At 36.6% G+C, this 22,495-nt stretch overlaps 1 protein-coding gene across 1 annotated transcript; it reads right to left on the bottom strand.

The window, feature by feature from the left end:
- Window positions 1–21,682: 21,682 nt before the first annotated feature.
- LOC140010593 (pectinesterase inhibitor-like) lies at window positions 21,683–22,246 on the bottom strand. Its single transcript, XM_072057892.1, has one exon. The coding sequence runs from the start codon at window positions 22,244–22,246 to the stop codon at window positions 21,683–21,685; it is 564 nt and encodes a 187-aa protein (XP_071913993.1).
- Window positions 22,247–22,495: the final 249 nt, after the last annotated feature.

Below are 22,495 nucleotides of genomic sequence, written 5' to 3'. Positions count from 1 at the left end.
TTTACCGCATTCAAGTGTGATTCCTTTGGACAGGATTGAAATCGAGCACATAAGCATACAGCAAATATGATATCAGGCCTATTGGCAGTTAAATAAAGTAAACTTCCAATCATACCTCTATACTTCTTTTCCTCTACTTTTGTACCTTCTTCATCTTTGTCAAGTTTGGTAGATGTGCACATAGGTGTTCCAACAGGTTTTGAGTTCTCCATTCCGAATCTTTTCAGCAGCTCCTTGGTGTATTTTGTTTGATTTATAAACGTTCCATCTCGGGTTTGAACCACTTGGAGTCCAAGAAAGAAGTTTAATTCTCTCATCATGCTCATTTCAAATTCTTTTTGCATGATATTGGAAAAGTCCTTGCACAAACTCTCATTAGTAGCACCAAATATGATATCATCCACATATATTTGCACAATTAAAAGATCTTGTGAGCTTTGTTTTGTGAAAAGTGTAGTATCTACAATGCCCCTTTTAAAACCATTTGCAATCAAAAATCCACTCAAACGTTTATACCTTGCTCTAGGAGCCTGTTTTAATCCGTATAAAACTTTTGAGAGTTTAAAAACATGATTTGGATAATATTTATTTTCAAAATCAGGAGGTTGGTCAACATAGATTTCTTGATCTATAAAGCCATTTAAGAAGGCACTTTTAACATCCATTTGAAATAATTTAAAATTCTTGAAACATACGAATGCTAGAAACATTCTAATGGACTCCAGCTTAGCTACAGGTGCAAAGGACTCATCAAAGTCTATTCCCTCTTCTTGAGTGTATCCCTTAGCCACCAGCCTGGCCTTATTTCTAATAACCTCCCCTTTATCATTCATTTTGTTTCTAAAAATCTACTTTGTGCCAATGATAGGATGGTCTTGTGGTCTAGCAACCAGGGTCCAAACCTTGTTTCTTTCAAATTGGATTAACTTTTCTTCCATAGCTAAAATCCAGTGCTCATCATTCAATGCATCAATAATATTTTTAGGTTCAAAGTGTGATACTAAAGCAAGATTATCTACTAGGTGTCTAGAGGAACGAGTTCTGACCTTTTTGGATGGATCACCAATTATAAACTCCCTGGGATGGTTCTGGACAAATTTTCAGGTTCTTGGAAGATCATTAGGAGTAGTGGTATCTCTGTCATTCACTTCTCCAGCTGGACTGTCTTGAGTATCAGCATTCTTTAAATCAATTTCTGGTGAATCAGAGCCATGATGATTGATTGCTAACTTCTTTAATTATTCTTGTACACCTATATCATCATCTTCACCACAACTTATGGAAATGTCACCATTAGATTCATCAAAAGTAATGTGTATCGCCTCCTCTATAACTAGTGTTCTACGATTATAGACTCTGAATCCTCTTTTGTTTTCACAATATCCCAAGAAAATTTCCTCATCAGATTTCTTGTCAAACTTTTCAAGATGTTCCTTGATGTTCAAAATGAAACATTTACAACCAAAGATTTTAAAGTAACCAACAACAGGCTTTTTGTCAAACATGAGTTTATAGGAAGTTTTGTTCAAAATTGGTCTTAAGAGAACTCTGTTCATGGTATAACAGGCTGTGTTTATGGTTTCAACCCAAAAATACTTTGGTAAATTGCATTCACTAAGCATGGTTCTAGCAGCCTCTTGGAGAGTTCTATTTTTTCTTTCTACAACTCCATTTTGTTGGGGGACTCTAGCAATAGAGAATTTATGTGTAATGCCATTGTTATCACAAAAATCTGGAAAGCCACAAAAATGAAATTCAGTACCATTATCACTTCTAATTTTGATAATTTTCAAGCCAATCAAATTCTGAACTTTAGCAAACAGTGATACGAAGTTCTTAAAAGCATCATCTTTATGTGCAAGAAACATCACCCATGTATATCTGAAATAATCATCAATAACAACAAAACAAAATCTCTTACCACCAAGGCTTGTAGTTTGTGTAGGACCAAACAGATCAAGGTGTAAAAGTTCTAGTGACTTTGAAGTAAAAACACATTTCTTGGGTTTAAAAGATACCTTAACTTGCTTTCCAAATTGGCAAGCATCACATATCCGGTCCTTTTCAAATCTGATTTTTGGGAGACCTCTAATAAGATCTTTTTTAGAAATTTCTTTTAACAAATCCATATTGAAGTGACAAAGTATTTTATGCCATAACCATGGGTCCTCATTTGCTACTTTGAGACATTTGAGATAGGAGGAATCAATTTTTTTAAGAACAACTACATATATATCATTAACTCTTTTTCCCTTGAAAACAGTGTTGAATTTTGAGTCAAATATGAGACATTCAAGCTTCTTGAACAATACAAACAAATTTCTATCACACAATTGGCTGACACTTAATAAATTGTAGCTCAGATTGTCAACAAGAAGGACATTGTAGATAAAGGTTTGACCATTCTTACCAACATCACCAATACCAACAGTTTTGGCTTTGTTATCATCTCCAAACGTTGCCTTTCCACTTGCTTTTGGCTTGAGTTTAATGAATTGTGATGCATCACCAGTCATATGTCTTAAACATTCACTATCAATGAACCATTTTGATTCTTTAGCAATGTTATCCAGGTTCACCAACACACAAAAACCCACAAGATAATACTTGGTACCCTTTACATGTTGGGTCCTTGAGAGTTAGAATTATGTCTAACCATCCACATGCATCTCATGCCATTTATCATGTTTTTCTTAACATAACAATTGCTATTCATGTGACCAAATTGACAGCAAAAGTTGCATACTATTATTGGATCAATCAAATGAATAGGTTTAATGAATCTGACTTGCCTTCTCCTATGGATAGCAAACTCATTTGTATTTTGATTCAGCCTTATTTGATGAGTGTTAAGGTGAGGTTCAGTGTCATTCTTTTTAAGATGGTTCTGTTTCATATGATGCAACAATTGACATAAATTATCCATCCTTTTTCTTAGGCTGCATTGTTCACTTCTGAGCATGTCACAGAACTTTTTCTTTTTGTTAAATTCAGCAAGCACATCAGTTTCAACCCTTTTCAGGTTCTCATTTTCATGCTTAAAACACTTGTTTTGTTGAAAAAAATTTGCATTGTCTTGTATTAGAAAGTTAATTTTCTACTTTAGATTTTTGTTTCTAACATAGGATTCTTTTAAGTTGTTATACATTTTTTCTAGGAAAGAATTAACATCAACATCAGACTCACTATCACTATCAGTTTGAGAGTTATACTGGGTTACCTCTTCATCTCCAATGGCCATGAAAGCCACTTGGGCAGATTCCTCTTCTTCCTCAACTTCACCTTCTGAGTTGCAATCATTCCAGGTGATCTGGAAATTGTTGAACTTTGATTTTCGTTCAACCTTGTTCTCCTTCTTTTTCTTCATTGGACACTCATTTGCATAGTGTCCTGGTTGGCCACATTCGAAACACTTATCAGTCTGCTTCTTGTTGAACTCCAGTTTTCCTTTGTTTCTGAAGTCATTAGACTGATTTGGTAAGGAATTGCTGGATCCACCTTTCCTGAATCTTCTCTTGTTGAGTATTCTTTTGAAGTCTCGTGTGATGAGTGCAATATCACTGTCATCACCTTCCAAATCATTTCCATCCTGTGTGGCTGTTTCATCTTCGTCTTGTGATGCTTTCAAAGCAATACTCTTTCTTACCTTGGTGTCTTCTTCATCCTGCATCTTAGATTTAAGTTTCAGTTCGTAAGAAGTTAGAGAGTTAATCAGAGATTCAATGGGTAAAGTATTCAGATCCTTGGCTTCCTCAATGGCAGTCACTTTGCTTTCCCAGTCCTTTGATAGAGCATTCAGGATTTTTCTATTCTTCTCACCTAGAGAGTACTCCTTCTCAATCACCTCTAAATCCTTGATCAGATCATTAAATCTACAATACATTTTGTCAATGTTTTCATGAGGTTCCATCTTAAAAGATTCCTACTTAGTGACCAGAATGGATTTCTTTTGCTCTCTCACATTCTCGCTTCCCTCATGGATCTCTTTAAGTTTATCCCAAATTTCTTTTTGCAGATCTGCAGCCTTTGACTCTAATGGACTCATTTAAGTCTAATGCACTGTATAGAACATTCATAGCCTTGGCATTTAGAGTGAGATGAGTTCTATTTTCAGCAGTCAACTCACTTCTTATTTTTTGTCTCGGCCTATGAGTAGTTTCATCAACAATAGTCGCGTCATATGGACCTTCATTAACAATAAACCACAACTCAATATCAATGGATTGTAAGAATATAATTATCCTTTCCTTCCATCTCACATAGTTTGATCCATTGAACATTGGAGGTCTAGTGACAGATTGTCCCTCAAAGAACATGACATTGTTGGTTGTCATATGTACTCCCAAGCCGATTGAGCTTAATCTCAAGGAGACCAAACTCTGATACCACTTGTAAGGATCAAAAACAACCTAAGAGGGGGGGTAAATTAGGTTTTCTAAAAACCAGCTAAGATATAGGTCACTCTTTTTCAAGCCTATCCTTCTTTTCTCAAAAACCACTCAATGGATCAGTTTACAAGAAAGCACAGGTATTCGTAAGATGAATAGGTGAATAGTTTATATAGTAAAGCTATAAACGAAAGTAGAGGAACAAACCAGGGTTCAAACTCCACTTGAGTTTAAACAACACTTTATATAACAAGTTGCTTCAAGTTGAACAATCTTACAACCAATTTCTTGTGTACAAGGGAAGGATCACTTCCTCCTTGCCCCAAACCTCACTTGGTCAAGTAAGGAAGTTTTACAATCACTCGGATAACCCTCACAATGCTACACTATTGAAGAAACTGTGTCACACTTGAAAAGCTACTAGAAAATTGCACAAGCTGAGAATACAAAAATTCCTTTGGAGTATTCTAACACTTGAATCCTTCACGATTTGATGTAGACTTAATGTGTAAAATTCTTCTGAGGTGGTTGACTTTGTTCTTTTTATAGGAGACCAAAAAATTTTTCAATTAATGCTGTCAACGGATAGAAGGTATCTGAAGAGTCAACTAGCCGTTGGTGCTGTCGGACGTCCGATAGTCAGTTTTTATGCGTCTGAGTGAGGTCAGTGAGTTCGAGAAATTTTCTTGAACCTCTTAGGACGTCCGATCCCCTCTCACCATGTGTCCGAGGGTAAGATGCAGACTTGGAGGTTCCTCTTCAATTCCTTCGGATGGCCGATTCATCCAATGTGTTGCGTCCAAAGTGCAGCAACGCTTGTCGGACATCCGATGCTCAGGTGTTGAGCGTCCGATCGTGACCAGTAATCGTAGAAGCCCTGGCTTGTCTTCTTCGAACGTCCGAGTCTGAGTTCTTCATACGTCCGAAGTTACTCAATGGACATCGGACGTCCAATACTCTCCTTTTGTGCGTTCGATATCTTCCTCATCACTTTTCACCTTTTTTGATCTTCTTTTTGCTCTAAGTCCTCAGACCTGTTTAGTGTCATTTCTGAAAAGAGTCTCTACAAAAAGTATTAGTAACATCCGTTTGTTTTGTAATCATCAAAAGATATGAATTGAGATAAACATAAACAAACCCTAAATTCACACCCAAAGCCTCGCTTGATAAAATAGATTTTGCGACCGAGAAACCCTATGCAACTCTTCTTTGTTTCGGAAAGAAAATGAGTAAATATTTGAAGTTCAAAACTTGACATTTGTAACTAAGTATCATGCTTAAAACAGTTGTTACATTCACCATGCGAAAAGATATAAGTTCAAGTAAACTTTCACTCATCTAACACCACAAGAATGGACCCAAGTATATCTAAACAAAGTAAATTCAAAGCATCACCAAAGCATATTTCAAATCTCACTTTTACTCACTCTAACTGCAAGAAAATAAACGGACAGCATTTCCCCTTAATTTATTCACTTTCCATCCTACAATCAAACACCAAATCTCATCCAAAATCAAATACAATTTCACATACAAATCATATGTGATAAAACACCTTTCGGCATAACAGCCACAACCGAAACTACACTTATCGGATTGAAACGAATCTTATGGCGTTTCGAAACCAAGACATCCTACATTCCTTATGAAGACCTCCAAAACCAAATCATGCATTTTTATAGTCAAAAATCGAAATCTCAGAGAGGACAGAAAATTGCCCGTGAAACAAGGCTTGTGGTCAGTCAAGAGTATTTCGGTCATTTCACAAGCGGATCCCACGTCTATAACGCACTTCAAATTTAACATACACTAACTCATACCAGAAAAAATGATTTTAAAACTGTACTTACTTATAAAAATGCATAGCAATTTTAATATTTCCAAGGAAAGTATAAAATGTAGGCAAAGAAATAAAATAAAGCTTAGAAAATGTGAAAAATTTTGGGTTCTCACAGTCACACACTCAGCCATCATTCCCTCAGTTTGGTCCCTTACTTCTTGTACCACCCTAACAAGTCGACGACGAGCCTCTTGAAGCTATTCACGAAGGGCCTCTGCTCTATTTCGCTCTTCGAGTATGTTCGTTTCTAGCTCATGAATCCTAACGGTCTGTGCGTCCACTGTCGCCCTCAGTCCTCGATTATCCTCTTGAGTTATTTTATTCGCATTAGATAACTGCCTTCAATCATCGACTACTGATAGCGCCACATAGTTAGAGTATAAGTAAGTCCTTCCACAATCGCATGAAGGCCTAGCTTGACGAGCTGGATTCCGCTACCAAAAAAGGGCCCAAGCCTCTCTCGATGATGAATCATTGGAAGATACTTCGGAGATGACTCATTTCCACAATTTCCTTCCATGACTTACAATTACAATTAAAAGTTTGGACAGATCTAGGTACATTTAATAAACTAGGCCCTGATGCTTCATACTATCACATTTACTTTTCACAAGATCAAAACTCCTAATTGTTTAGACTAATTCAAACCTAAACTCTGATTCCAACTGTGACGCCCCCACCTCTTCTTAGGGTGTACCCTAGGGTATCAACGAGGTGCCTGCTCAACTCTCGTCAGGACTCACGCACTCGTTCTATCTTAATAAAGAACCACAAGTCAACCATTGATTTAGGATTAAAAAATATTTCGCATATATAAGCCACAACTCTTAAGGCTACCATTTACAATTACAAATCAAAATACCCAAGTATAACAAAATTTACATTTCAAAAGTCTCCGATATCATACAAAAGATTTACAAGTTTCAAACAGAAATCGCTAGTCTAGAGTTCTCAACTTTCACTTCCAAAACCTGTTAAGGAAAACAATTTGGGATGAGCTAACGTTCAGTGAGACCAAGAAAAAAACAGGCAGACAGCAAGTGCAACTAGCATTAATATCATCTAAAACAAAAGGCAGCTATAATATTCATGTAAACTCACAAAAGAAAACAAAAACACAATCAATAAAGGATACGGGAGCTCTCATGAGTTAAATCCACACTGCTTTACAGATAATCCTGATCCACAATTTCCAAGTGTTGTTACTCCGTCAACCGAGCAAGTAACAAGTTCGTAGAACCCCCACTTTTCACTAATTTTCGTCCACCGTTACACCCTCTACCGAGCCCGAACATCAAACAAGATTTGATATTACTTGAGTAGTCAAGTATATGAGCTGAAAGTTTACCAAACTCCTTAACCAAACCCTTATTAGCTTGAATTAGATGGCTAGCCATTGGATTTTGGGCGTCCCCACAAGTACGGGTGGTCGATTAGATAGTATTTCAATCGACTTAAAATTAGTCATCGTACTGAGTTGGTATGAGAGGCACCTCCCACTCGAATAGGGTATGGTACATGCTGCCGCTCAATACGCACGAGTTATAAGCATGTTCGAGTACAAGTTCAAGTTATAAAAATTCATAGTTCAAGTAACAAGCGCTGAAGAGGGAGAGGAGAAGGGCGATAAAGTACACCCTCGCCTCGACAAATTCATAAATCACAACAATTTCATATAACACTTGTACAAATATCATTTCAATCATAGTACATGAAACATGCACTTGAGACTCACTAAAAGTCAAAGGCAAATCAAGAACAAAAACAAGAGGTCAGACAAGCTCCTCGGCATCCACATGATCACCTGAGACATATACAATCATGATTATCTAGGTATTCGACCAAGGCTAATGAGAAAAATATCCTCTTGCTACCCACATTCAAAGCTACAAGCTCAAGTCAAGTTAAAAGAGACTTTTTCTCTTAATCATTGAAATAACAATCAAAGAGAACTCAAAAGTCATTTTCGCATCAAGTCGTGGTAAGAAATCTTGATTCCAAGAAGAAAGTACCTTACTTAATTTTTGGCAAAAAAATCGAGAAAAGGAAAGATGATTTTCATATTTCAAAACTTCTAATCCTATGCCCAAGTTTTAGAATATGAAGGAGCATTCATGTTTTATAAACTTATAGAGTCAAAATCCATCAAAATGCTACTCATTCTCATAGTAAATGTTGCAGTTAAAAGTTTCAAGTTTCGAATAGAAAACTAGTGAAATTCCTCAAGAGTTACTCTAGCTAAAACACTCCATTTTATAGTTCAATTTCATGGAAACCAAGGGCATAAGAACAGACGCTGAATCCATTTCCCAAATGTGAAATGAGGTGCAAATAACCAACAAAGTTAGGCATGAAATCTAGAAAATGTTTCCAAGTGACTTTGGAGTTTTGTCACTTTACAAGGAAAAATTCAGTTTTGACAACCTTTTTTGAAAAATCATAACTTGAGTTCCTGTAAGTCCCACAGACAACCAAGAGGGAGGGTGAATTGGGTTGATTAAAATCTTAACCAAATATATACACTTTTTCTTTAATGAAAATTTACCTTCCTTTTTAGTAATGATCAACCAAGTAGATTAGGAGACAATAGCAATATTGATCAGAGAAGCAAGTATAGATAAGCAATGAAGATTTTATTAAACAGAAAAGTAAGATAGGGAATCAAACCAAGTGTCTACCAAGCTATCCTCAAACTTGAAGACCAAACTCTAGGAAGAGCAACTTCTCTTTGATGAAAGTCGATCAACTAGATGTACAATGGAGGGAGCACTTCCTCCTTGCCCTAAGCCTCACTTAGTCAAGCCAAGAAGTTTTACAATCACTCAGATAACCCTCAACAAAGCTACACTAAAGATCCTTTCAATCACAAAAGAAAAGCTCACCAGAAATTCACACCACTTTAAAACAAATCTTGCTTTGGAGACTATTTTCTAGCTAAAATATCTCTTGAGATCTTGTAAACAAAGTGTGCAAAAGTTTCCTCTTGGTTCAGACCAGTTTGATTTTAAAGGGATCCAGAAATGGGCTTCATCAATGCTTCCAACGGATAGAAGGCAGCTGAAGAGTCAACTAGCCGTTGGGGCTGTCGGACGTCCGACGATTGAATCATCGTCCGAACCAATCGTCCGATGATAGCCAAGTTGAGGTTCGGACGTCCGATGAGTTTTTGTCGTCCGACAGCACAGCGTCCGACCTTGGGCCGAGAGCTAGCAAGTTATCTTGGAATTTTTTCGGACGTCCGATCAGGTTGATATGCGTCCGAGGTGTGCGTCCGATCCTTCCGGACGTCCGATGCTCCCATATGAGCGTCCGACAGAGCTTCATTCCTGATGTTCTTCATCCTTTCGGACGTCCGACAGATTCCTTTCGGCCGTCCGACCTGATTGTCCTGTTTTTGCTTCTCCTTTTTGGTTGATTTGCATCTCATGACATATTCGTACCTGATTCTTTGGTAGACAGAAACACTTATATTTGAAGAAGGTTAGAATAACAAAATTGTCATACTTAAAAGACAGTATCTTTGATCGGTACAGAACAATGACTAAAGCATCGTAAAAACATATGCTTTTAAACATATGCTTTCTTTGTTCCATCAGGCCTGATCAAAGTGTTCACTTTCTTGGACTGTATTTCAAAGAACTTTTGTGATCATCAAAACCAAGAATAACATTCTCCCCCTTTTTGATGATGACAAAACAAAAGTTTGAAATGAAATTTGATGATTGCAATGAAAGTTCCCCCTTTCAAAATAGACAAGAACTCCCCCTGCCTTAGTGAATCATAAAAATTTGAAAAGCCTCCCCCTCACTAGACTGCCCAAAAACATGACAATTAAGTAACTCACAACCAACATATCACCAATTCAATCCATCAGTAAAATCCAAATTTAACTAAACCATCAATCAATTAGTATATCCAACATCATCAAATCATCATCAAATCCTCATCAAATCCAACATATCAATCAATTAGTATATCATTTCCATTCTCCCCCTTTTTGTCATCACAAAGGGCAGCCAATCTCACCAACACATCAACACATCCACAAATACATTCATCAATGAAAACCAAAAAAGAAGATTCATTATATTCACATAATTAGAATAGACAAACAAACATCCATCAAGACAGTACTTAAACATTCATCAAAACAGAACTTAAACATTCATCAAAACGTACCAAAAGAAACTTAAAATATCCATTACATAACATATTCATGGTTGAATACCACAAACACATAAACAAGACAAACAACATGCAAATGTCCTAAATGATGAACTAAGTGGATCCAGGTGTCCTCCGAGAGAGCTGATATTGGTCAAGATCCTCCTCTTCAGTCTCTTCATCATCTTCAGCAGCCTCTTCAACTGGTGCCTTGCCTTTATCTGATGTAGAGGTGCCACGAGGAGTCACAGGGGTTGAAGAACCAGGATCCGGAATTGATGAACTTGGATCAGTGGGGTGTGACTCTTTGTCATGGGAAACTTCCTCAACCACAGGTGGAGGAAAAAGAAGATTCTTTTTGTCAAGAAAGGCATTTTGTTGCTCAGAAGACAAGGTGAGCATGAGACCATGTTCTAGAAGAAGAACATGTTGTTTGAGTTCATGAAGAAGCTCAATGACTTCATTACTGGAAGAGGAAGAAGCTTTAGTGGCAGACTTCCTAGGGTGAATGGGAGTGAGTGAGATGGGTGAAGGATCATGTACAGTCTTGGACCTTTGTTCACTAGATGATGCCCCCTTATATGCCCACAGATTATCTTTAAAAACAAGATTTTTCCTTTCAAAATATGCTTTGGTAAAGGCATAAGAAGATGCTTCTTTGGGACAAACACCTAGAATTGGAACTTTGTAAAACTCAAAAATCTTTTGAAGAAACTTTCCATAGGATAGTTTTCTTCGAGAGTCAGTAGCATATCGAAGTAAAAACTTGCACATGACAAAACCAAAGTCAATCCGAATTTTTTCTCGAAAACAATAAAAGAGATACAACTCCATTTTGTTTGCATCAGTTCTGTGCCCATCAGTGGGCACAAGCAGGTTTGAAATGATGGAAAAAGCAATTAAATTCACAGGGGCCAGATCATTTAACTTAGCATCAGCAGGTGAGGAAAAACTTCTTTTGAAATAGGTTAACATTTTTGTCCCATCAAAATGATTTGCAGCAGTAGGAAGCTCTTCATAGGAAAAGAAATTAGCAACTTTATCTTTGCATAAACGTTCAATGGTAGTATTCAAAATGGAATTCACAATATCAGAATCAAAGATTAAATCTACCCCATTAACCCTGGAAAAGATTTCAGTTTGGTCAGAGCCTTTCCTAAAATTAGCAAAAAATTGATGCAGCATATCAGGATAGTAGACATTTGGCATGGAAATCAGATGTGACCATTTCTGGAAATCAAATAAACTCAGAATGGACTCTAACCCTATGGAACGAAATTCAGAGGGGTTTACAGTTCTTTGAGGGATGATACCCTTCTGGGATATCCAGGCGTATTTGTCTTTCGCAGCATCATCAAAGAATGGAGGGAGAGGGACTGATTTAGGAGGCGGTTGAGAAGAGGCCCCCTGTCCAGATTTTGGTTGAGAGGTGGGTTGAGGAGTAGACCGTGACATTTGACCCTTGATGGCTCCCCTTTTGAAGCGTTTGGATGTCCGTTTGACAGTGGGAAGATCCTCATCCACATCCCTGAGTGGATGCTTGCGTCCGGCAGTAACTTTTCCTCCCCTTAGATTTACCATTGTATGAAATGTGTGGAATGAGGGATGCAAATGATGCACACAGTAGAAGGAAAGTGAATAGCACAGAAATTTTGGGACGAGAATGCCTTGAAAGAGATTTGTAAGAGCGGTTATGAGAAAGTAGGGTTTTGAGGGAAATTTGGGAATTTGTGGAATGTTATGCGATTTGGTGAGATGATCAGGAGAAATGAATCGCAATCAGTTAGGAAAAGTTGTGGTTGGGTCAATTTGGGAATGAGAGTTTCAGAAGGATATGAATTTGAGAGTGAGGGAAGGGAGAGTTTTCGTCCGAGAGAAAATAGAGTAGGGAGAGTCTGAGGCAATTGAGGAAGAAAATTGTTTTAAAAAATGAGCCGTTGCACTGTCGGACGGCCGAACGAAGTTATGCGTCCGACAGATGCGTCCGAACAAGCGCAATCTGGAAAATGGCTGAAGAACATCATCGGACGTCCGTTCATCTTCTTTTGGACGTTCGAAGACCCAAAGAAAATTAAGATGATTTTTCGATTATTCCTAACTTTGATCTTAGATGAATGAACTGTTCTAATGGCAAAGCTTTTGTAAAAATATCAGCAAATTGATCTTTAGAACACACATAATTTACACATATTTCACCTTTTTGAACAAGATCACGAATAAAGTGGTGCTTTATTTCAATATGCTTTGTCCTAGAATGCTGAATAGGATTTTTGGTCAAATTTATAGCACTAGTATTATCACAGAATACAGGCATGCAGTCATACAACAATCCATAGTCATTCAGGGTATGCTTCATCCATAAAAGTTGAGCACAACATGCACTAGCAGCAATATATTCCGCTTCGGTTGTAGACAATGATATTGCATTTTGTTTCTTGCTAAACCAAGAGACTAAACAATTTCCAAGAAAGTGACAAGATCCACTAGTACTCTTTCTATCTACACGACACCCTCCAAAATCAGCATCCGAATAACCATATAGTGCAAACTCACTAGATTTAGCATACCAAAGACCATAGTCTAATGTACCTTTCAAATACCTAAAAATTCTTTTTACAGCATTCAAATGTGATTCTTTTGGACATGATTGAAATCTAGCACACAAGCAAACAGCAAACATAATATCAGGTCTACTTGCGGTTAAATAGAGTAAGCTTCCGATCATACCTCTATAATGCTTTTCATCCACATGATTACCTTCTTCATCTTTGTCAAGCTTTGTAGAAGTGCACATTGGAGTTCCAACTTGCTTTGAGTCCTCCATGCCAAACCTTTTCAGTAATTCCTTGGTATATTTTGCTTGATTTATAAAAATTCCCTCAAGAGCTTGATGTATTTGAAATCCAAGGAAGAAATTTAATTCTCCCATCATACTCATTTCAAATTCATTTTGCATAGTGGTGGAAAACTCCTTACATAGATACTCATTAGTAGCACCAAAAATAATATCATCAACATATATTTGCACAATAAGAAGGTCATTCAACACATGCTTAGTAAAAAGAGTGGTGTCCACAATACCTCTTTTGAAACCTTTTTCAATCAAGAACCCACTTAATCTTTCATACCAAGCTCTTGGAGCCTGTTTTAAACCATATAAAGCTTTAGAAAGTTTAAACACATGACTTGGAAATGTTGTATTTTCAAAACCGGGGGGTTGATCCACATACACTTCTTGATCAATAAAACCATTTAAAAAGGCACTTTTAACATCCATTTGAAACAATTTGAAACCTTTGAAGCAAGCAAAAGCAAGAAGCATTCTAATAGATTCTAATCTAGCTACGGGAGCAAATGTTTCATCAAAATCAATTCCTTCTTCTTGTGCATATCCTTTAGCAACTAATCTGGCTTTATTTCTTACAACAACACCTTTATCATCCAACTTATTTCTAAAAATCCACTTTGTTCCAATGATAGGTTGATTTTGAGGTCTATCAACAAGTGTCCAAACTTCATTTCTCTCAAATTGATTAAGTTCCTCTTGCATAGCCAAAATCCAGTTTTCATCCTTTAAAGCATCATTGATATTTTTGGGTTCAAAAAGAGAAACTAAGGCAAAATTATCAATCAATTTTCTAGATGAGAAACGAGTGTTTACCTTTTCGGATGGATCACCAATTATAAGCTCTTTTGGATGATTTTGGCTGAATTTCCAAGCCTTGGGAAGATCTTTGAGTGGATCATAATTTTTGTCTTCATCTTCCTCATCTTGATCATTATGAGCTTCATTTTCCATTTCAGTTGCTGCTGGTTTAGAACTTCCTTCATTTCCAATTGATAGATTTTCCATTCCTTCTCGAACACCTACATCATCATCCTCACACAAACTCTTGGAATTATCATCATTGGCCTCATCAAATGTTATATGTATAGCTTCTTCAATCACAAGTGTCCTTCTATTAAAAACTCTATATCCTCTTTTATTCTCACAATACCCCAAAAATATTCCTTCATCAGATTTTTTGTCAAACTTACCAAGATGTTCCTTTAGATTCAAAATAAAACATTTACAACCAAATACTTTGAAATAACCAACCGTAGGTTTCTTATCAAAAATCAGCTCATAAGGAGTTTTCTTTAAAAAAGGTCTCAAGAGTATTCTATTCATCACATAACATGCAGTGTTTACTGCTTCAGCCCAAAGATATTTAGGCAACCTACATTCATTCAACATAGTTCTAGCAGTCTCTTGGAGAGTCCTGTTTTTCCTTTCTACAACACCATTTTGCTGTGGAGTCCTTGCAATAGAGAACTCATGTGTTATACCATTATGATCACAAAATTCTGGAAAACCACAATACTTGAATTCCGTCCCATTATCACTTCTAATCCTAACAATTTTTAACCCAAGTAGATTTTGCACTTTAGCAAACATTGAAGTAAAATTCTTGAAGGCATCATCTTTATGAGCAAGAAATATCACCCAAGTGTATCTAGAATAATCATCAACAATTACAAAACAATATTTCTTACCACCCAAGCTAGTGATTTGAGTGGGACCAAATAAATCAAGATGCAAGAGTTCCAAAGGTTTTGAAGTAGATACACACATTTTTGGTTTAAAAGAAATTTTTGTTTGCTTCCCAAATTGACATGCATCACATATTTTGTCCTTATCAAAACTGATTTTTGGCAAGCCTCTAACCAACTCCTTTTTCGAAATTTCTTTTAGTAAATCCATGTTAAAATGACAAAGTCTTCTATGCCATAACCAAGGATCTTCATTTGAAGCTTTAAGACATTTTAAGTTAGAAGAATCAACTTTATCAAGAATCACAATATATATGTCGTTAAACCTCTTTCCTTTGAACACAACATTATATTTGGAGTCAAGCACAATGCATTCATGTTTTTTAAACAACACAAACAAGTCTTTGTCACACAATTGACTAACACTAAGCAAGTTATAACCAAGGTTATCAACTAATAGCACATTATGAACAAAAGTTTCACCATTCTTACCAACATCACCTATTCCAATTGTCTTAACTTTCACATCATCACCAAATGTCACCTTTCCACTTGATTTTGATTTTAGCTTTATGAACAAAGAGGGATCACCTGTCATATGCCTTGAGCAGCCACTGTCAATAAACCATTTTGACTTGTTTGAGCCTTTTTCCTGAAAAGAGAAGGTGTTTGGTACCCTTTTTAATTTTTTGGTCCACAATAGTTAGCATTGTATCTAACTAACCACATGCACTTCATCCCTTTGTTCAGATTTCTTTTCACATAGCAATTACCTTTCACATGCCCTCTTTGACAACAAAAACCACACATAATGGAAGAGTCCTTAACATGTACTGGTTTGACATATCTCAATCCACCTCTTCTATATGTTGTGAAACCATGTGCAATTTTGTTGTGTGCAAATGTTCTTTGAAAAGTAGTAGGATGTGTAGATGACATGTTCCTTTTGAAAGACTCCTGTTTTCTTGCTTTCAAATTTTCATCCAAGTTGTCCATCCTTTTTTTCAAATCACCATGTCTTTCCTTCAGCATTTTACAAATATTTGTCTTTCTATCAAGCTCATTTTGAACATTACATCCGGCTCTTACAAGACTTTCATTGTCGGTCTTTAGTTGTTTATTTTGTTGAAAAAGACTTGCATTTTCTTGAATGAGAAAAGCCATTTTCTGTTTTAACTGCTTGTTTTTATCATAAGATTCCTTCAAGGCATTATGCAGTTTTTCAACAAAAGATTCAAGATCATCATCTTCATCATTATCACTTTCAGATTGAGAGTGTGTGGAAGTTACCTCATTATTTCCAATAGCCATGAAGGCCATTTGAGCTGATTCTTCTTCTTCTTCAACTTCCCCTTCGGAGTTGCATTCATTCCAAATAATCTGAAAGTTGTTGAATCTTGGCTTTCTATCAGCTTTTCCATCTTTCATCTTCTTCATGGGGCATTCATTTGCATAGTGTCCAATCTGTCCACATTCGAAGCATTTGTCCAACTGTTTCTTGTTGAAATCTTGTTTTCCTTTGTACTTTGCGATAGATGGCTGATTCTGGAATTGATTGCTAGGTCCTCCCCTTCTAAACTTTCTTTTATTCAAGATTCTTTTGAAGCCTCTGGTGATAAGAGCAAGATCATTATCATCACCATCCGAGTCTTCATCATCCAGGTGAGCTGGATCATCTTCACATTGAGTAGTCTTTAGAGCAATGTTTCTCTTTGCTCTAGCATCCTCTTCCTCCTGCACTTTAGATTTCAGTTTCAACTCATAAGAGGTTAGAGAGTTAATGATAGATTCCATAGGCACAGAACTTAAATCCTTAGCCTCCTCTATTGCAGTCACTTTATTTTCCCATTCTTTACCCAATGCATTGAGAATTTTCCTGTTCTTCTCTCCCAAGGTGTACTCTTTCCCCAACGCCTCGAGATCTTTGATCAAGTCAGTAAACCTGCAATACATTTTGTCAATATCCTCAAGAGGTTCAATTTTGAATGATTCATATTTTGTGACCAAGATAGCCTTTCTCTGTTCCTTCACGTTGTCACCACCCTCATGAATTTCTCTTAGCTTATCCCACATTTCTTTGGCAGATTTGCAGCCTTTTACTCTAATTGATTCATTTGAATCTAGAGCACTATAAATAACATTCATGGCCTTGGCATTCAATGTGAGGTTAGTCCTATCTTGAGCATTCATCTCAGCTCTTGTTTTTGGCCGAAGCAACCCTGTATCTGCATCAAGAAAGTTAGCTTCATGCGGTCCTTCACTCACAATAAACCATAGTTCAATATCAATCGATTGTAAAAAGATAATCATCCGTTCTTTCCAGCTAACATAGTTGGAGCCACTGAACATGGGAGGCCTAGTAACAGATTGCCCCTCAACAAACATAGCATGACTGGTTGTCATCTTTACTCCAAGCCGTTAGAGCTTAATCTCAAGGAGACCAAGCTCTGATACCAATTGTAAGTCCCACAGACAACCAAGAGGGGGGGTGAATTGGGTTGATTAAAATCTTAACCAAATATATGCACTTTTTCTTTAATGAAAATTTACCTTCCTTTTTAGTAATGATCAACCAAGTAGATTAGGAGACAATAGCAATATTGATCAGAGAAACAAGTATAGATAAGCAATGAAGATTTTATTAAACAGAAAAGTAAGATAGGGAATCAAACCAAGTGTCTACCAAGCTATCCTCAAACTTGAAGACCAAACTCTAGGAAGAGCAACTTCTCTTTGATGAAAGTCGATCAACTAGATGTACAATGGAGGGAGCACTTCCTCCTTGCCCTAAGCCTCACTTAGTCAAGCCAAGAAGTTTTACAATCACTCAGATAACCCTCAACAAAGCTACACTAAAGATCCTTTCAATCACAAAAGAAAAGCTCACCAGAAATTCACACCACTTTAAAACAAATCTTGCTTTGGAGACTATTTTCTAGCTAAAATATCTCTTGAGATCTTGTAAACAAAGTGTGCAAAAGTTTCCTCTTGGTTCAGACCAGTTTGATTTTAAAGGGATCCAGAAATGGGCTTCATCAATGCTTCCAACGGATAGAAGGCAGCTGAAGAGTCAACTAGCCGTTGGGGCTGTCGGACGTCCGACGATTGAATCATCGTCCGAACCAATCGTCCGATGATAGCCAAGTTGAGGTTCGGACGTCCGATGAGTTTTTGTCGTCCGACAGCACAGCGTCCGACCTTGGGCCGAGAGCTAGCAAGTTATCTTGGAATTTTTTCGGACGTCCGATCAGGTTGATATGCGTCCGAGGTGTGCGTCCGATCCTTCCGGACGTCCGATGCTCCCATATGAGCGTCCGACAGAGCTTCCTTCCTGATGTTCTTCATCCTTTCGGACGTCCGACAGATTCCTTTCGGCCGTCCGACCTGATTGTCCTGTTTTTGCTTCTCCTTTTTGGTTGATTTGCATCTCATGACATATTCGTACCTGATTCTTTGGTAGACAGAAACACTTATATTTGAAGAAAGTTAGAATAACAAAATTGTCATACTTAAAAGACAGTATCTTTGATCGGTACAGAACAATGACTAAAGCATCGTAAAAACATATGCTTTTAAACATATGCTTTCTTTGTTCCATCAGGCCTGATCAAAGTGTTCACTTTCTTGGACTGTATTTCAAAGAACTTTTGTGATCATCAAAACCAAGAATAACAGTTCCATAACTCCAAAATTTGTAAATCTTATACCATTGGAAAATAAAGGAAGAAAGGGGGAAAGCACAAGTTTTTACAATCTTTCAAGTTAGGTCTTTCCTTCGGTCTTTCTCTAAATTGCTTAGCTTAAACTTCAAAGCCTCTGCGCTTACCCTAACCAAGCTGAAACTCTTTAGAAGATACTTTTTCCAGATTCAAATCAGAAATTGATCAAATCTTAGCTCCAAATTACTGCTTCAGTAAGAACAGAGCAAAATAGTCTTGAATTCCAGTAAAATTTGAAAAGTTAGAAAAATTCATAGAAATCGAACTAGTCCCTAAAATTTGTACCACAGAAAGAACTCCAAGTATAGTTTCAAACGCAATAAACATAACTCAATTTAGATTTTTCTACACCAAGATACAAAAGTTTTATGAAAGCAGGTTTTTGAAACCTGGTTCACAAAATTCCAGCCTTGGAGTATTCGACATAGTTTTGAAATCAGGTCATAACTAAGGTTTCACAAGTCCAAAATTAGTGTGGTTTATGGCGTTGAAAACTAGATTCAAAGTGTTAAAAATTATTAGAAAAAATCATCTTCAAATTCATTCACAAGGGGGACAAAAATGAGCTACAATCTACAGCTGTGCAGGTCTCATGGGTAAAATAGTAGGAGAAAATCAGTCAATTGTCCGGTTCACTATGGTTCATAGAAAACGAATTAGTAGAGATATTTTATATCATTAGAAAGCCTCGGAATTTAGTTTCAAATACCACTAACGGCACTTGATTTAGACTCCTGTACGAAAAATTATGTGCAGTTAAAGGTACTCCGATTGGCTGTCCTGGGCAGCATTTTCCAAGTTTGTTTCTCTTCTCTAAATTTAATTTTTATCGAATCAAATAAAATGATTTTTGAGAGATAATTTTCACACACACAACCCAACATATAACAAGCATTTTTACAATAATTTGACAACAAAATTTGAAAATAAATCAGTAAAATTTGGACAGCATTTCCTTTCTTTCTCTTCAAATTTTTCTCTCCAACTTCCAAGCCAAAATTAAGCTAGAAATCACTAAAATAACAACTAAACAAACAAGAAATTCTCAAGTCCGCTACCCAATAATCCATCTCAAGGCATCTACCTAAGAGTAAATTAAGAAAACAAGGGTATCCTCAAGTCATCTAGTCTAACTTTGTTTAGGGTTTCAAATATCCTTTCATAACAATGCAAAGCTACCTCTAAAACTTGCATGAAACTAAAGATCAAGTGAAGTGAAACTAGTTACCTCACCCAAGCTTTTTCAACCCCAGTTAGAGTCAAGCTTTGCACCACCAAAATCACCAAGAATCACGACAAGACAAGAGCTTTCTTCTAGCTTGATCAACTTCCAAATGTTTGAAGGTTTTGGAGAGATTCTTGGAGCAAGATTTTGGGTTGAAGATAGAGTTTTTCTTCCCTTCCTTTGGAGCTTCAAGAGTTCGGCCAATGAGAGGGAAAAGGAAGAAGAAATTGAGTTTTGAATTGTGATGTGAAGTTGAAGAGAAAGCTTGCTTTTTGGTGGTTTAAAGGTCAACTAGGAATAGTGACCAAATAGTGTCATGCACTATTTAGTTTTTTTTCTTGTTTCTTACTCTCAAATACTAATCTTCTAAGGTAGTTTCTCTTACACCACTAATACTCATTCTTACTAGTCCGAGATTAATTCTCCAAATCCCCAATTAACCGCGTCGGTGTGGCTTTTGAAAAACACGTAAGCATAAAAATATGATTTAAGTAAAATTCATGCTAAAATAATAAAATTAAATAACACCAATGCAAATAATTTTAAAATAGGTAAAATTAAGAATAAAAGTACGAATCCTCACAAATATGCTAATCGATGTCAATTGATACAAGAGAATATGTCCTAATTAGTGCTAGTGGTACTAATAAACACATGAGATTTATTTATATTAACAGATACAAAAATCCTTTCTACTTTTTGAGTGTAGACTAGACTAGGTGTAGACAAGTAATTACCTTAATCACTAATTGTTGACCCTACTCCTTGATCAATAAAAATGCTCGTGCAAATGCACGCGCTAATAAACACGTAGATCGTAGCTGTCGGATCTGGACCAAGATTGGATCGTGGGATGGAGCAGCATGTAGTTGATAGGCTGGAGCATTAAACGGGAACCAACCGGTGTAGAATGCTGGTAAGTGATGGCCCGATGCATGCCTGTATGTGAAATGGATTCTAGCTATGGAAAAGGTATAGAAATAAGCGAGCTGCTGTGAAGTGGAGAGTTATAGTGTCGTAGACGAAGATGAAGGCTAGAAATGGGAAAACATAAAGGAATAGCTGCGAAAGGTTTTAGGGAAAACAAATAAGAACAATATTTTCTTGCAAATTTATCCAAAGAACTAAACAAATATTCTTGATACTATATTAGAAATTCAGAGTTGGCAAAATTAAATACTTTTCTAAAAATTTGTATCATGAGACAATGCATGTACTTATGGACTTGTCTAAAATGAATCTAAATAACTAGTACATCAAATTTTGTCTAATACCTATGAGATAATATATCCTAATTCATACTAACTCGACAAGGTAATATGCTAATCGGTGTTCATTGATGCAAGAAAATATAATCTTACTAGTGCTAATGACTCTAAAAGATACAAGAGATTTATGGTTTCGAAAGAATGCCCTAACCCGTGGTTGTTATTGGTGCCAAAATTACCCAAACTTTTTCTAGCAAAAAAAGAATTTATTTATATTAATAGAGACAATAATCCCTTTTACCTTTTGGACATACCACACGATTTACAAGTCTATGTCCGGACTAGGTGTAGATAAGTATTTACCTTAATCAATAATTGTTGACTCTACTCGTTATCACTAAATTTATATATTTTTGTACAAAAAAAAAAACTAGACTACAATTTGGTATATCAAAGTGCAATTTTTTTCTTCCAGAAATGTTCTAATAGAAAAGCATTCACTTTGTATAAAAATACACAAGAGCAAGTCTATATATTAAGTTTGAAGAATTTCAAAGATGATTTAACATCACAAATTTCTGTAGATGGATCATACATTCATATTTCTATCCAATACAAGCAGCGGTTTTGTGGCACTCATTAAGATTTAGAATAGCTAAGGTAATTTCAACTATATCTGCAACATTTTGTATTTCTGGCGTCAATGAAGGTTCAAGTGGCTTGGGGTCATTTAATGCATCTTCACATTCCGTAGCGTCATCGAAGGCGCCTGTGAGTGCTATGGCAAGGTTTGAATAGTTTTCATGATTTAGCATTGAAAAATCTTGGTCCAATCTAGAGTTGAGTCCATCATATAAATCAGAACATGCTCCGAGAGCACGTTTGAGAAGAGGATCTGTGGTGGTTCTTAGAAGACTTGAGATTTTTGAAGTGGTCCCAGCAGCAATTGCTTTGGCCTTGTCGTTGAGTATGGTGCAAAAGCCACTAGGACGAGTCTTCAAATTGCTTCGAGGATCGGCGGAGATCACATCAATACATTTGGCACTGTGGGTTGTCTTTTTACACCACGTATGGAAATCCTCGGCTGCAGTGCCTTGAGAGGCAAGGACGAGCAGGAGGAATGTTGCTATCGAAAGCATGAGAGTTAGGCCAACTCTAATGGTAGCCATAATCTTCCTTAAGCTGTTTTGATCTTCCGCTAAGTAATGGATGGCTTTGAAATTTTTGAGATGAGGACTGAAAAAGGTTGAAGGCCTTTTAATATAGAAAACAAGTGAAGACAAAGAGATGTATGGTAATAGGTAGTAGAAAATATGGTAGGACGGAAGGGGCAGGTAAAGTGAAATTTATACCATAATTGAAAGGTATAATGACCTTTCAATTTTTACATCTCATTAATGACCTTTCAATATGGCCAT

This window comes from Coffea arabica, chromosome 7c, assembly GCF_036785885.1.
Source record: "Coffea arabica cultivar ET-39 chromosome 7c, Coffea Arabica ET-39 HiFi, whole genome shotgun sequence".
NCBI classification, from domain to species: domain Eukaryota; kingdom Viridiplantae; phylum Streptophyta; class Magnoliopsida; order Gentianales; family Rubiaceae; genus Coffea; species Coffea arabica.
Note: the sequence above shows the minus strand (reverse complement) of the source record. Positions and strands in the feature narration are given on the sequence as shown.

Coding starts and splice junctions, on each gene's coding strand:
- LOC140010593 (XM_072057892.1), bottom strand. CDS start 22,246: ATGGCTACCATTAGAGTTGGCCTAACTCTCATGCTTTCGATAGCAACA.